Here is a 12848-nt window from a genome sequence, read left to right as displayed (position 1 = left end):
ACGCCCAGATAATTTTTTGTATTCTTAGTAGAGACGGCGTTTCACCGTGTTAGCCAGGATGGTCTCGATCTCCTGACCTCGTGATCTGCCCACCTTGGCCTCCCAAAGTGCTGGGATTATAGGTGTGAGCCACCACACCCGGCGTCTGTAATTTTTTTAAATGAGAAAACAAAGACACAATAATAGCCAATTATGTTTAATTCCATTTTCTAAACAGACCTCTCTAAATTTTATCCCAATATTTTATCCAAATGCATCCTAGAGTAAAACAAACAACACTCATTACAGAAGAAATTTAATTGTTATCCCCGTGCAGGTTCTAGTTTGGCAAATATCTAATTCTATTGTTTTAGAAAATATATGGGTTTGTTTCTCCCTTAAGCCCAGTTGTTACATTTATTTAAACTTTGTTGCATTTTATATAGTCAGTAAAAAGTTAATCATTGACTTTGATTCATGTTAGAGCAACTGAATACGTTCATTCTCCTTTTTTCTCTTTTTCCTTTCAGCTCAAATTACCTATGCTAGCACTGCAAATTTTCCTCATGCCCCTATTTCTATAAGCCACAAAGGCAGAAGGGAGCTGACGTTCACAGGACACCTGTCAAATGCCAAGTGTTATAACAAGTGTCTTTGCATATATTATTTCATTTACACTTGTAGTATCTTCATTGGACTTGTGTGTAACCAAAGACCTAGAGAGGTTAAAAAAAATTATCCAGAGTCACACAGCTAGTACTTGAAGGGTTCCTATTGGAACTCTGTCTGATGTCAAAGCACATTCCTTTTATTATATTGCCAATAAGATATATATCAGTTCATCCACAACTACTAAGCACTCCAGGAACAAATGCATGTTAGGAGTCCCTGAAGGCTAAAATGGTGCTATAAGAGATAGAGGAAAGGGCCAGGTGCGATGGCTCGCACCTATAATCCCAGCACTTTGGGAGGCCAAGGCAGGTGTATCACGAGGTTAGGAGATCGAGACCATCCTGGCTAACATGGTGAAATCCCGTCTCTACTAAAAATACAAAAAAATTAGCCAGGCATGGTGGCGGGCGCCTGTAGTTCCAGCTACTCAGGAGGCTGAGGCAGGAGAATGGCGTGAACCCAGGAGGCAGAGCTTGCAGTGAGCCAAGATGGCGCCACTGCACTCCAGCCTGGGTGACAGAGTAAGACTCTGTCTCAAAAAAAAAAAAAGATGGATGAAAGGAAGCACACAGTGAGGCCTTGTATCTGACATACAGCCGCTTGGCTCTCTCTGCCCCTTCAGGAGCACCCAGAGGGTGGGTGGACTCAGAAGGTGGGTTGCTGCTGAGGTCAGTGTTGAGCAGTTCTAGCTCAGGAAGCAGGGTCACTGAAGGCTGCGGCTGGGGGACCATAAAGTAGTTCTGGAAGCGTATACACTAGACCAAACACAGCTTTCACTTACGGGAACATTGATTCATTCTTTGATACAATGAGTACTTACTGTATGTGTCTATGAGAAGCCAGGCATACAAAGATGAATAAGACATGGTTCTTCCTCCAGGGACTTCAATGTCTGTTGAGGAAGAGAGATAAATTAACAAGCCATTCGAGTAAATACTATAAACTATATTTGCCACTGCACTTAGATGACCCTTCTATAGTCAACATATCATGGGAACATGTTGATTTTTGACAACTCAGTATCCATTCCACCTTGATTTCCCTTTGAAGGATTGCCTGCTGAGTTGTTAAATCTGTTCCCTGAACCCCTTACTCACCAACAAACAGCCACCTGACCCAAGCTGGAACAATGTTCACTCCCTGGAGTGAAGAAAGAGGGTGAAAAGATGGAGAAATGATGGAAGAGCATTCATTCTGGGGCAGGGCACTGACAACACTGTTGAATGTTCTAACCCTACCCATCCCTACCCGACCCATTTCTATCAATTTCTGAAACTTCTGGTCCATCCTGAGAGCAGACAGAAATCCTCCCAATAAATCCCCACCATTTAACAATGGACAGACAACAAAGATCCCTTTGGTGAGATATGGGGTGTTGAAGACTGAAAGTAGGGAGGCCAGTTAGTGTCTATTGCAGTAATCCAGGTGAGTATGGTAAGAGACTGAACTCCATGACTGGAGAGATGGTGAAGGGAAGACAGATTCCAGAATCAGAGGAGACAGAGCTAGCTGGACTTGGTGACTACTGGATGGAGAAAGTCAGGAATATAGAAGAGCAAGATGAGTGGTTTTTCAGAAACAAAACAGGGCAGCTCAGCTCCCCTCACTTCCTTTCTGTTGGTCTAGAAGTTATGTTCTCACTTGGCCTTGATTTTGGCATTTTCTTTCTTGCTAAGGCTAATTTCGTATACCTGCACCTTCCCAGCCTTGAGATGTACACATCACTTCCTGCTAAAAAAAATTATCTCCATTATCTAGGAAACTTGGCAGGGACACCAAATCCTCTTTTCATCCTGTATCCTACAGCCCAGGATATATGTTCAAGTAGATTCTTGGAAATAGTCCTGAATAGCACATAGTACTCCAACATCAACAAGCACACTCTAATGATGACGGTGTGTCACAGGATGCTTACTAAGTTTGTGATCCCATTTACATGATCAACTACGTGACCACAGCCCACGCAGTTCACACAGCCTCACCACACCTTCCCTATAGGGATTCTCAGTGTGCTCTGTGCTATCAGCTCTGCTACGGAGGAAAGGTGCTCAAGTACTTGTGGTCAGGTGGAAAGAATTCAATAGCACTTGAGCATGCAGAGCTAGACTTGGTGGATTGTGCTCTTTACTCAAAAGGTACACACAGGGCACAAGCAGGCAGCAACCTCTATGAGTCAGAGCCCGCTCGGCCTACTTGTCCTTTGCACCATGTCTTTTGAACCAATAAATACAGTAACACCCATAACTACAATGTCTTATCTGCAGGAAAATAAGGCAGTAGCAAAATTGTGCAAGACACTGAACAAGCATCTATAAGAACTAAGGACTTCTGGCCGGGCGCAGTGACTCACGCCTGTAGTTCCAGCACTTTGGGAGGCTGAGGCGGGCACATCACGAGGTCAAGAGATCAAGACCATCCTGGCCAACATGGTGAAACCCCGTCTCTACTAAAAATACAAAAATTAGCCGGGCGTGGTGGCACACACCTCAAGTCCCAGCTACTCGGGAGCCTGAGGCAGGAGAATTGCTTGAATCCGGGAGGTGGAGGTTGCAGTGAGCCAAGATCACGCCACTGCACTCCAGCCTGCCAATAGAGTGAGACTCCGTCTCAAAAAAAATAAAAACAAAACTAAGGACTTCACCCTCCCCAGAAAGCCCCTAAACTCTGGATCTGGGGAGCTCACCTTTGAGATAGAAAAAATTAATTGATAATGGCTTTGGTTGGGTCTTTCTCTAGTTTCTCATACTAGGAGATACTTTGGAACACAGGTACTTAAAAATATATTTTAACAAACAAATTAGTAGTACTAGAATATCACATTATTTCCTGGTGATCTTTTGAAAGATTAAAGAAAGGTATTGATCTAATAGCTTTTGGAATCCCCGCATTTTAAAAAACATGTGATTGAATAATCTCATTATGTAGGGTTGTGCAAGTAAACAATATGCTATGGTCAGGCTGTAAAGGAAAAGGAAATCTTTTTTTTTTTTCTTTTTTTTAGACGGAGTCTCGCTCTGTCACCCAGGCTGGAGTGCAATGGCATGATCTTGGCTCACTGCAACCTCTGCCTCCCGGGTTCAAGCGATTCTCCTATCTCAGCCTACTGAGTAGCTTGGATTACAGGCACAAGCCACCATGCCTGGTTAATATTTTGTATTTTTAGTAGAGACGGGGTTTCACCATGTTCCCTAGACTGGTCTCGAACTCCTGAGCTCAGGCAATCCACCCGCCTCAGCCTCCCAAAGTGCTTAGGATTACAGGTGTGAGCCACCACGCCTGGGCTGGAAATCTTGATAGATAAAAGAAAGAGGAGAAACAAAAAGGTCTCACTTACAATTTATCCTCTCACTTTCTTCCAGATGATTAGATCACTGTATTTGTTAACAGCTTGATCACCTGTATTTTATTTCAAGTAAATTTTCTTCAGTTTCTTTGCCAACAAAGCATACTGGATAGAAATGCCTCAGAATCAATTTATCCTGCTTCACTAGTTTTATGCATTTTAGATTTAAGGAAACAACAATTAGAATATTTTCAATGATGAAAAGAACTCCATTAAGCTGCCACAAATGTCAAAAGTTCCTGGCTATGCTAACACTTATGTAATTGTTCTGGAAACCCCACGCACCGGAATAGACCTACAACACCAGGCATGACTCACTGAATATTTCTAAGCACATACTCTCTCTAAAATGATCTCCAGTTGGGATTTATTTTTTCAAAGAAAAAAAGTAAAAGACAAAATATGGTACATCAAATCCCAAAGTTTTTTCTGTGATTTTTTTGGGAAAATACTGTTGCCTCACACAAGAGCATTAGAAGATGCTGCTGTTTTCATTAATAAAACAACCAGATGGGCAAGCATTAAAACAGGTTGAAACTTTGAAATTCTTCCTAAAAAAAAAAAAAGAAAAGAAAAGAACATAGAGAACATGTGGGTTCTCAAATTTCCAAATGGTCTTCATTTCCTGTTGTGATTTTATTCCTAAATTGGTTTTTTAAAACTTGTGCCTGGAAGCATATGACTAGTGTCCTAATCCCCTGAGCAATGTTAAGGAAAATTATATCTGCCATAAAATGCTAATCAGCACAAGAAGGCCTGGGACCACACCACCAAGGCTCATTTGTAGCATATACTCCAACAGCTTTTACTGCATATCTTCTGTAAGTCCAAATGCTTGGGGGAAATTTACCAAAGTATATGGCATAACCTGTATCTCCAAAAGCTGATGTTGGATGCTACTTTCAATACCAAAGTAGTGCATTTTTCTTTTTTTTTTTTTGAGACTGAGTCTCGCTCTATAGCCCATGCTAGAGTGCAGTGGTGTGATCTCGGCTCACTACAACTTCTGCCTCCCGGGTTCAAGCGATTCTCATGCCTCAGCCTCCTGAGTAGCTGGAATTACAGGTGCCCACTACCATGCCAGGCTAATTTTTGTATTTTTAGTAGAGACGAGGTTTCACCATGTTGGCCAGGCTGGTCTCGAACTCCTGACCTCAGGTGAGCCACCTGCCTCAGCCTCCCAAAGGGCTGGGGTTACAGGCATGAGCCACTGAGCCCAGCCGTGCATTTTTCACTAGTAATGTTCAGAATGGAGTTTAGGAATTCAGTCAATGGCGAGCCAAACCAGAAGTGGCAAGGCAGTTCTGCCAGGCAGTGAAACAGGACCTAGATAGCAATTTGTGTCTAGGCAGTAACAGGGGATCTCAGCACATGGTTGTCATCAGTCTGTGTTCCACCTGCAGAAAGGAGAAGAAGGTGAACCCAGTAAGCAATAACCATAAGTGGATCAAGCAGCCTGGAGTGAGGCCCCAGGGCCAAGGAGGGGACTGAAGTTCTGGGAGGGACTGAAGTTCTAGGAAGGACTGATAAGAAAAGGCAAAATTCCAGTCTTAGAGAAACTTAGAGGCAGAATGTAGAAGAAAGAACAAAGGCAAAAGCCCAGTTATTTGAACTGGAATACAAGGTAGAGCCTGTGACAGGAATCAAGTGGAAACTTCACAGCTAGAAATAGAGCAGGAGCTCAGAACAGAACCCAGAGCCTGGCTGACCCAATACTGAGTGACATGAGCTACTTACATTTCCTCTAAGAGCAGACTTGGGCCCAGCACCTGGGGTAGGACTGAGCTGCAGGTGACTCTCTGTGGCCCCCACAGGGGGTCGAACCTAAATTCAAGGGAAGGCACCAGGCAGAATGGCCAAACACCACTCACACCAAAGTCCTCCTGGCTCCAAACCCTGTTTTTTGTTTGTTTGTTTCACAACTTTATCCCTTTTGGCAAGCTGTTCTTGTTATCTAGAATTCGCAAGCCCAAACTCCTCGGGCTACTCATGCTTCAAGATCTAATTCAAAAAGCATCTTTTCTGAGCAGCACTTCCTGGTTCCTCTGGGTTCCAGGAATGCTTTATACACGTCTCCATGATGTGTATAGTACACCTTGTCTTGTCCTGCTTTAGTTCAGGTCTCTCTCCCTGCCTAGTCTTCAACCTTCTTGCCCAACAAGCCTCAGCATCTCTTGAGCCCAGCATAGTGCCAGTATAGAATAGGACCTTGATAAATGTTTTATAATAAATAAATGAATGAAGTGACTGTGTGAACAAATGCTTAAGTGAAAATCATTTATTGAAAATTAATTTACTAAATGAAAATCCATCAATCAATAAACAGGTTAATCAATATCATAGATTGAACATGGGATACAAAATAGTAACAGTAGCTAACATGTATCTATCACTAACTGTCCCAGGCCCTGTGCTCAGTCCTTTACATAGATTATCTTCTTTCATCTTCACAACCCAAGATATGAGTGCTATTTTAACACCCATTTTACAGATGAGACAATACAGGCAACATATTAGAATCTTTAAGAACTCTGTCTGATCTACTTAGCAATAAGATCCCTCACTTCTGGGGCCCTTCATTTGCCACAAGGGATATAGTGGCTGTTAAGGGGTGGGGATAAGGATGTGATCAGACTTTGCTTATGTCTCATTCAATCCTATTGCCAGGTCCCATGCACTATCTGCCTTTCCCCTCCTGATGGGAGAGACCATACTAGAATGGGCCAGAGGCCTCTTCATTCTCCTGAGAGCTCTTTACCCTGCTAGCTTCAGGGTGTGAGATGCGGTACAAACTGAAGTGAAATTATAAGGAGTATTTGTAATCACCTGATATTTGCCTATCTACCTCTTTCCAAAGACCACATGAAGTACTTCACGTATATTATCCTCGACTCCTCACTCCACCCTGTGAGGTAGTGTCTTTATCCTCTAACCCCAGAGGTTTAGCAACTTGCCTAATGTACCAGAAGCTGGAAGCAGAGTCAGGATTTGAACTGAGTCCCATCCAACTCCAGTTTGATGCAATTCAACAAATACCCACCAAGCACCTCCTCATGGACATGGGGACATGGTCATAATCACCTTCACTGGCTATTGTTCAGGATCTCCTTTAAAAGCATGATTTTAGTGGCAGCTTTTTGGTCTGCTTATTGGAAGAAGTCACAAAGATCCCATTCATTGGTGTAAAACCTTTGGCATCACTTAGCGACAGACACTATCTATGATGCTGGATAAGATGCAGAGGCTCCAGTTGGAAAATCCAGAATCCTCCTGACTTCTGCTGTTCTCTCTCTTTCTTTCTCTTTAGCAACTCATATGCTCAGGTTTACCTGTGGCCATTTTTGTTGACCTGTTCATGAAGGATGATAACCTGTGAAATGATGAACCAGCAGGAGAGAGACGGGCCCAGGGTCCGCACCCTGTGCTGTTTGCTTTGTGAAATTCCAGACTGTTTAATCTGCTCTATCTCATCCTAATAACTCCAGATTCCACTTTTCTTAATGACTTTCCCCTCCTTAAGTGCCTACAGAGTTATCTTTGAAGAAGAAGAAAAAGAATAGATGAATCATTTGCAGGAAACGGGGGGAGAGACGTGTGGTTGGAATGGCAGATGGCTGAGCATGTAGGCACATAGCTGTCTCTGTTGTTCCTTCCACCACCCTGTGGAAACGAGTCCTTTGGAAGTGTACATTCATTCCAAGGTGGGGGCTGTGCCCACTTTCAGGTACTAACACGTAAATCCACATCCGCTCAGAGTCATCTTAGACATCCAAACTCCAGGCTCAAACCCAGACTGGACTATTTATTATCTCCTTGAAGTTTTGGCATTAGACCTTCTAAAGATAAAGTGATAAACTACTTTCAATTAGTGACAACAGAATTTCTTGTGCTGTCTCCTTTCTCCTGAAGGATATGAAATATGTGAATATTCTTCATGTGCCACAGTGCAAGTTGCCTGACCTCCTAAGGGCCTAGCAAATGCCTAGAGAGAAGAGGGAGGAGGGAGAATGTACATTCAGATAAAAATACGGGTTAAGCAGGAAAACATTGATTGTTCTTGCTGGGGCTTTTTGTGGCGAGGGCGTGGAAAGGACATAAAGATACTACAACCTCAGGGACAAGTGCTCATGTATAGTTCCTCAAAGTTAACTTCCTGCTCAATGTATGGAGATGACACTAATTCTGGTCATTTCACTTAAATAACTGAAGTGAGTTTCTGGAATCCAAGAGTACATAAAGTTTGAAAGACTATGACTTTTTCGGAAGGCTTCATTTAGCCCTTCTGTTACTTCTATGCAAATTTCCAAATGTCATCTGGATGTATACACTAGGATAACCATTTGTTATTATTTTATTTTTAGATATATGACGCTTGTTTTATCAAGTCTCTTTCATTGACTTTTTTGTTTCCACTTCCATCACCACCATCTGTGCCCCCTCCCTTAGACCTATACCACAGCACATTAATGTGCAGAAAGATTAGAATTTGTCATATTTTCTCCACCAGCAGCCAGGGCAGCTGCAGGTGAAGGCGGGACGGAGCCCACCTGTCTTTGCTACCTGAACGCACCACCCTCTGGCCTCGGGGGGGCTCCAGTGTGCCATGCCCAGCCGAAACACAGAGCTGCCCAGGCCTTCTGGAAGCTTCTGGTCTGAGGGAGGTGTCTCCGAGGATCCTTTTGCCTGCCGACTTCAATGATCCTGTATTAAGCTGTCAACTTTAACAGTCTGCACAGTTTCCAAAGCTTTACTACTCTTAGAGGACACATGCCTTGAAAAAGGAGGGGAGGAACCACGCTGCCACCAAAGCAGCCTGAAGTACCTTAACTTGTGGAACCAACACTAATTGACCCTAACTGTGCTACTGAAGGGAACTGCCTTCCCCGCCTCTGGGAGAGACTTACAGAACGTGGAAGGGGGGCATTCTCTGTCAATGATGCACTCACCTCCCAACCTGATTTCCCTGAATCTGAGGGAAGGTGAGGGAGTGGGGAGGGGGATAGAGAGCTCGAGGGGACACTGTGTTTGAGCTGGAGTGCTGTGGGCAGCCTTTCTCATGGAATGACATGGATCAACTTTTTTCGTTGTTTCATCTTTTAATTGTACGTGCTTGCCTGTTCATGTGTTCATAAACTCAATCATAGTTTCCTGAGCATTAAAAAGCAAAGGGAAAAAGGAAAAAAACGAACAAAAAAAAAAGAATTTGTCATATTTTCCTTAGTGCAATAGGTGTTTTGGTAAAATATGCATCTGGAAGTTGAGATTCGTGTTTTAGCACATATTATTATACATCACTTGGAAACAAAGCCTTGTGGTTAAGAGCATTTTTTATTAATGAACACTCGTTAAAAATCAGCTTTAATAATAAACATCATCTGGTTAAGCATAAGGTCAGTCCAGAAATGGATCTGAGTAATCATGAAAATATTTCAGCAATCATAAATCTTAATAATAGAATTTCCACCTCCATACCTATTATGATTCGTTGACTCTTTTACTGAAAGTTCATATCTCTACAAAAACACTAATTCATGGATTTCCTAAAAGACTTGAAAATTATTGTTTATAATTTTAAGTCATGACTATACTAGAACAATTTTTGTGTCTCTCAAGATTCTTCACCTGACCCCCAAGCCTTAGCCTCTTCCTGAATGGACATACGGGGGCCTGCTGTCTCAGCCTCCTGCGGAAGAAGCTGGGGCTTTGGGAAGATCACATCTCACCTGTTCTAACAGGAACCTCAGTGGCTACAGACATGGGTCTCACCTGATGGGACTCTGTACCTCATACCTTATGGCTGCTCTCCTCCCACCTCTTCCAGGCAGTTTAGTGGGATGTGGAATCTGGCTTACCCAACGGCTCGCTTAAATCACTGAGTTAAATTTTGAATCAAGGGACTAGAGGTCAAAAAGATAAATTCCTCTTTCTCCCCCCATTGCTCCTCCCACCGCCCTCCCCACCTGATGGACTGTTTCAAGGTGATGTGCAGGACCCAGCAACCGGCTTTGTTCTTTGTGAAGTTATGTCCAGTTCCTTAACACACCATCTAGTATTTGCATTCCTTCCTTTCCTGCCTCACCTTTTTCTCACTCCCTTTTATAGCCCTGAAATTGCACCACCCAACATAGACTTAGCAAGTAATCTTCGTCTCAGGTTTTATGTTCTAGAGAATTTGGCAAAGACGATGAGTTAAAAAAAATCTCGTTATATCTTCAATTTGGCCTACAAATTTGGCCTTGAGTCTATTTTCTTCTAAATAAGAAGAAAGAATGGAGTTCCATAATTCCCCTTAAGATTAACAAGAGTTGCTCCAATGAAGTATGTACGGGTTGAGAATATGTTCTCTAAACCTCATCTAACTTTCTTTTGAGTTTAATCTCACCACCATATGATTGGATGCTAGAAGTTATTTTTCTGGATTGGTTGCTTCTGCCCAGTTTGATATGGTAGCTTTTCCTATATACATCCAACCTACAGGTATTTGCAAACCTACTTCCTGGTCTCCATCTTGTTATTGTTGTTGCTATCCTCTGTCATCTTGGATTCCTTACCACCCATTTTATTTTCAGTGAATTCCAGATATATACCTGAGATAAAGCCAGTTCAAATAAATATTCAAAATCCCTTTGATTCAGGATATTCTATTTTGTGTAAAATATGTATCATTTAATCAGCTGCTAAAGAATATCAGCTGCCAAAAGCAATATGATATTTGGGGATTGCAAACAGACACTTTTAAACTACCCCATTCTGAGAAAGAAAGAAGCAAGGGACTTTTACACTTTTTTATTTAATGGGCAAGATAATAAGATAATTCCTCCTCCTCCTCCTCCTTCTAGTCCTCCTCCTCCTCCCCCTCTGCCTCTTCCTTCTCTTCTTCACCTTCTCCTCCTCCTCCTCCTTCTCATCCTCCTCCTCCTCCTCCTTCTTTTTTTAAGAGACAGGGTTGGCTAGGTATGGTGGCTCATGCCTGTAATCCCAGCACTTCGGTAGGCCGAGGCAGGTGGATCACTTGAGGTCAGGTTTTCGAGACCAGCCTGGCCAATATGGTGAAACACTGTCTCTATTAAAAAAATAAGAATAATAAATAAATAAATAAAATAAATTAGCCAGGCGTGCTACTCGGGAGGTTGAGGTAGGAGAATCGCTTGAAACTAGGAGGCAGAGGTTGCAGTGATCCAAGATCTCGCCACTGCCCTCCAACCTGGGTGACAGAGTGAGACCCTGTCTCAAAAAAAAAGGGTCTCACTCTGTCTCCCAGGCTAGAGTGCAGTGACCTGATAATAGCTCACTGTAACCTCAAACTCCTGGGCTCAAGTGATCCTCCCACTTCAACCTCTTGAGTAGCTAGGAATACAGGTGCCTGCAACACCTGGCTAATTTTTTTAGTTGTATTTTTGTAGAGATGGGGTCTCACTATGTTGCCCAGGCTGGTCTTGAACTCTGGGTGTCAAGTGATCCTCCCACCTTGGCCTCCCAAAGCACTGGGATTACAGGTATGAGCCACTACACCCAGCCCAGGCAAGATAGCATCTTCCTATGGAGGGGTTGGGATAAGGATAAAGGCTTTTGAATATTTAATAGTATCACTCTCTCTCCTCTGCTCATGCAGAAGGCAGGGAATGTGGTGCTAGATGAGTATATTAACGCTGCTATTTAATGAGTTAAAATTTATCAGAGAGTTTGTATAAATAATCTATTGCTAAAACAGAGCTTCAGACAAGCAACTCTCCTGGGGTTCAAATAAAACAAGTAAAACCCAGGACTCTGACCCTGACTGGGCCTAAAGAGTGATGACAGTTCCCATTAAAATTTGAGATTAAAACTGAGTTGAGAAGGAAAAGTCAGGCATCAATGAATTATGTTTCAAACTGTGCGTTAGGATTATTAAGTGGCTCCACTTTTTTTTAAATTTGGACTAATGATTGACAAATGGTATTTGAGTTCAGAGGCTAAAATGAACTTAACATTATGGTTGCAAAATAAGGTACAAAAATAAAATAGGATCAACAATCTACTCAAAAAAATGAGTAAAGGAGATGAATAGACAGTTCACAGAAAAAGAAATTCAAACAGCCTTTAAACATACAAAAACATGCTCAAATTGACTCTTAAGAGAAATGCAAATTAAAGTTACCATGAGATACCAATATTCATCTCTCAGAGTGGCAAAGGTTTGAGAACACACTGTGTCCGCTAAAGTATGGGGAAATACATTACTGGTGGGAATGCAAATTAGTACAATCTCTGAAGGGGGCATTTGGGCAATAATTATCAAAATTATAAACTCATATACTCTGACCAAACAATTCCATATTTAAGAATTTACCCTACAGATATATTCACCACAAGGTGGATGAATGTATAAAACATAATCATTGCAGTCATTGCTTGCAATAGCAAAAAGATTACGAACAACCTCAATATCTATCGATAGGATGGCTGACTAAATAAATTATGCTATGTCCATGCAATAGAATACTATGTAGTCATTAAAAATGAGTCTGCTACAATTGCATACCAATAACACCAATAATAAATGCATATCCTTGTACATGCATAGACTCCCCCTGAGAAGATACACAAAATGCTAGTCAAAAGTGGTTGCTGCCAGGGAGAGGAACTGAGTGGCCAGAAGAGACTGACTTACTGTATGCCGTATCCTTCCTTTTATATTTTGTTCCATTCACAAATGTCACCTGCCCAAAAATAAATCAACAATGGCTTATTTTTTAAGAGAAAAACAAGTATAATATGTGCAGACATTTTAAAAGATGCTTTCATCTAATTTGTGAGTAAACTATGCTGTGTAGTTCCAAGTCACTTGGCAACAGCACAGACTTTTAAAAATATA

General features: G+C 42.1%; 1 protein-coding gene across 2 annotated transcripts in view; it reads left to right on the top strand.

The window, feature by feature from the left end:
* Window positions 1-9195, top strand: part of POC1B (POC1 centriolar protein B) — a 161420-nt gene extending 152225 nt beyond the window's left edge. Inside the window, exon 10 of one of the 2 annotated variants that reach the window (XM_063711537.1) lies at window positions 7302-9195. In XM_063711537.1, the coding sequence (XP_063567607.1) occupies window positions 7302-7370 (69 nt within the window). In that variant the 3' untranslated portion in view covers window positions 7371-9195. The remainder of the gene's footprint in view (window positions 1-7301) is intronic. The other variant, XM_054526326.2, reaches the window with a different exon arrangement.
* The last annotated feature ends 3653 nt before the right edge of the window (window positions 9196-12848 follow it).

The sequence above is a fragment of the Pongo abelii genome, chromosome 10, assembly GCF_028885655.2.
Source record: "Pongo abelii isolate AG06213 chromosome 10, NHGRI_mPonAbe1-v2.0_pri, whole genome shotgun sequence".
Taxonomy (NCBI): Eukaryota; Metazoa; Chordata; class Mammalia; order Primates; family Hominidae; genus Pongo; species Pongo abelii.
This window is presented reverse-complemented; position numbering and strand designations above follow the sequence as displayed.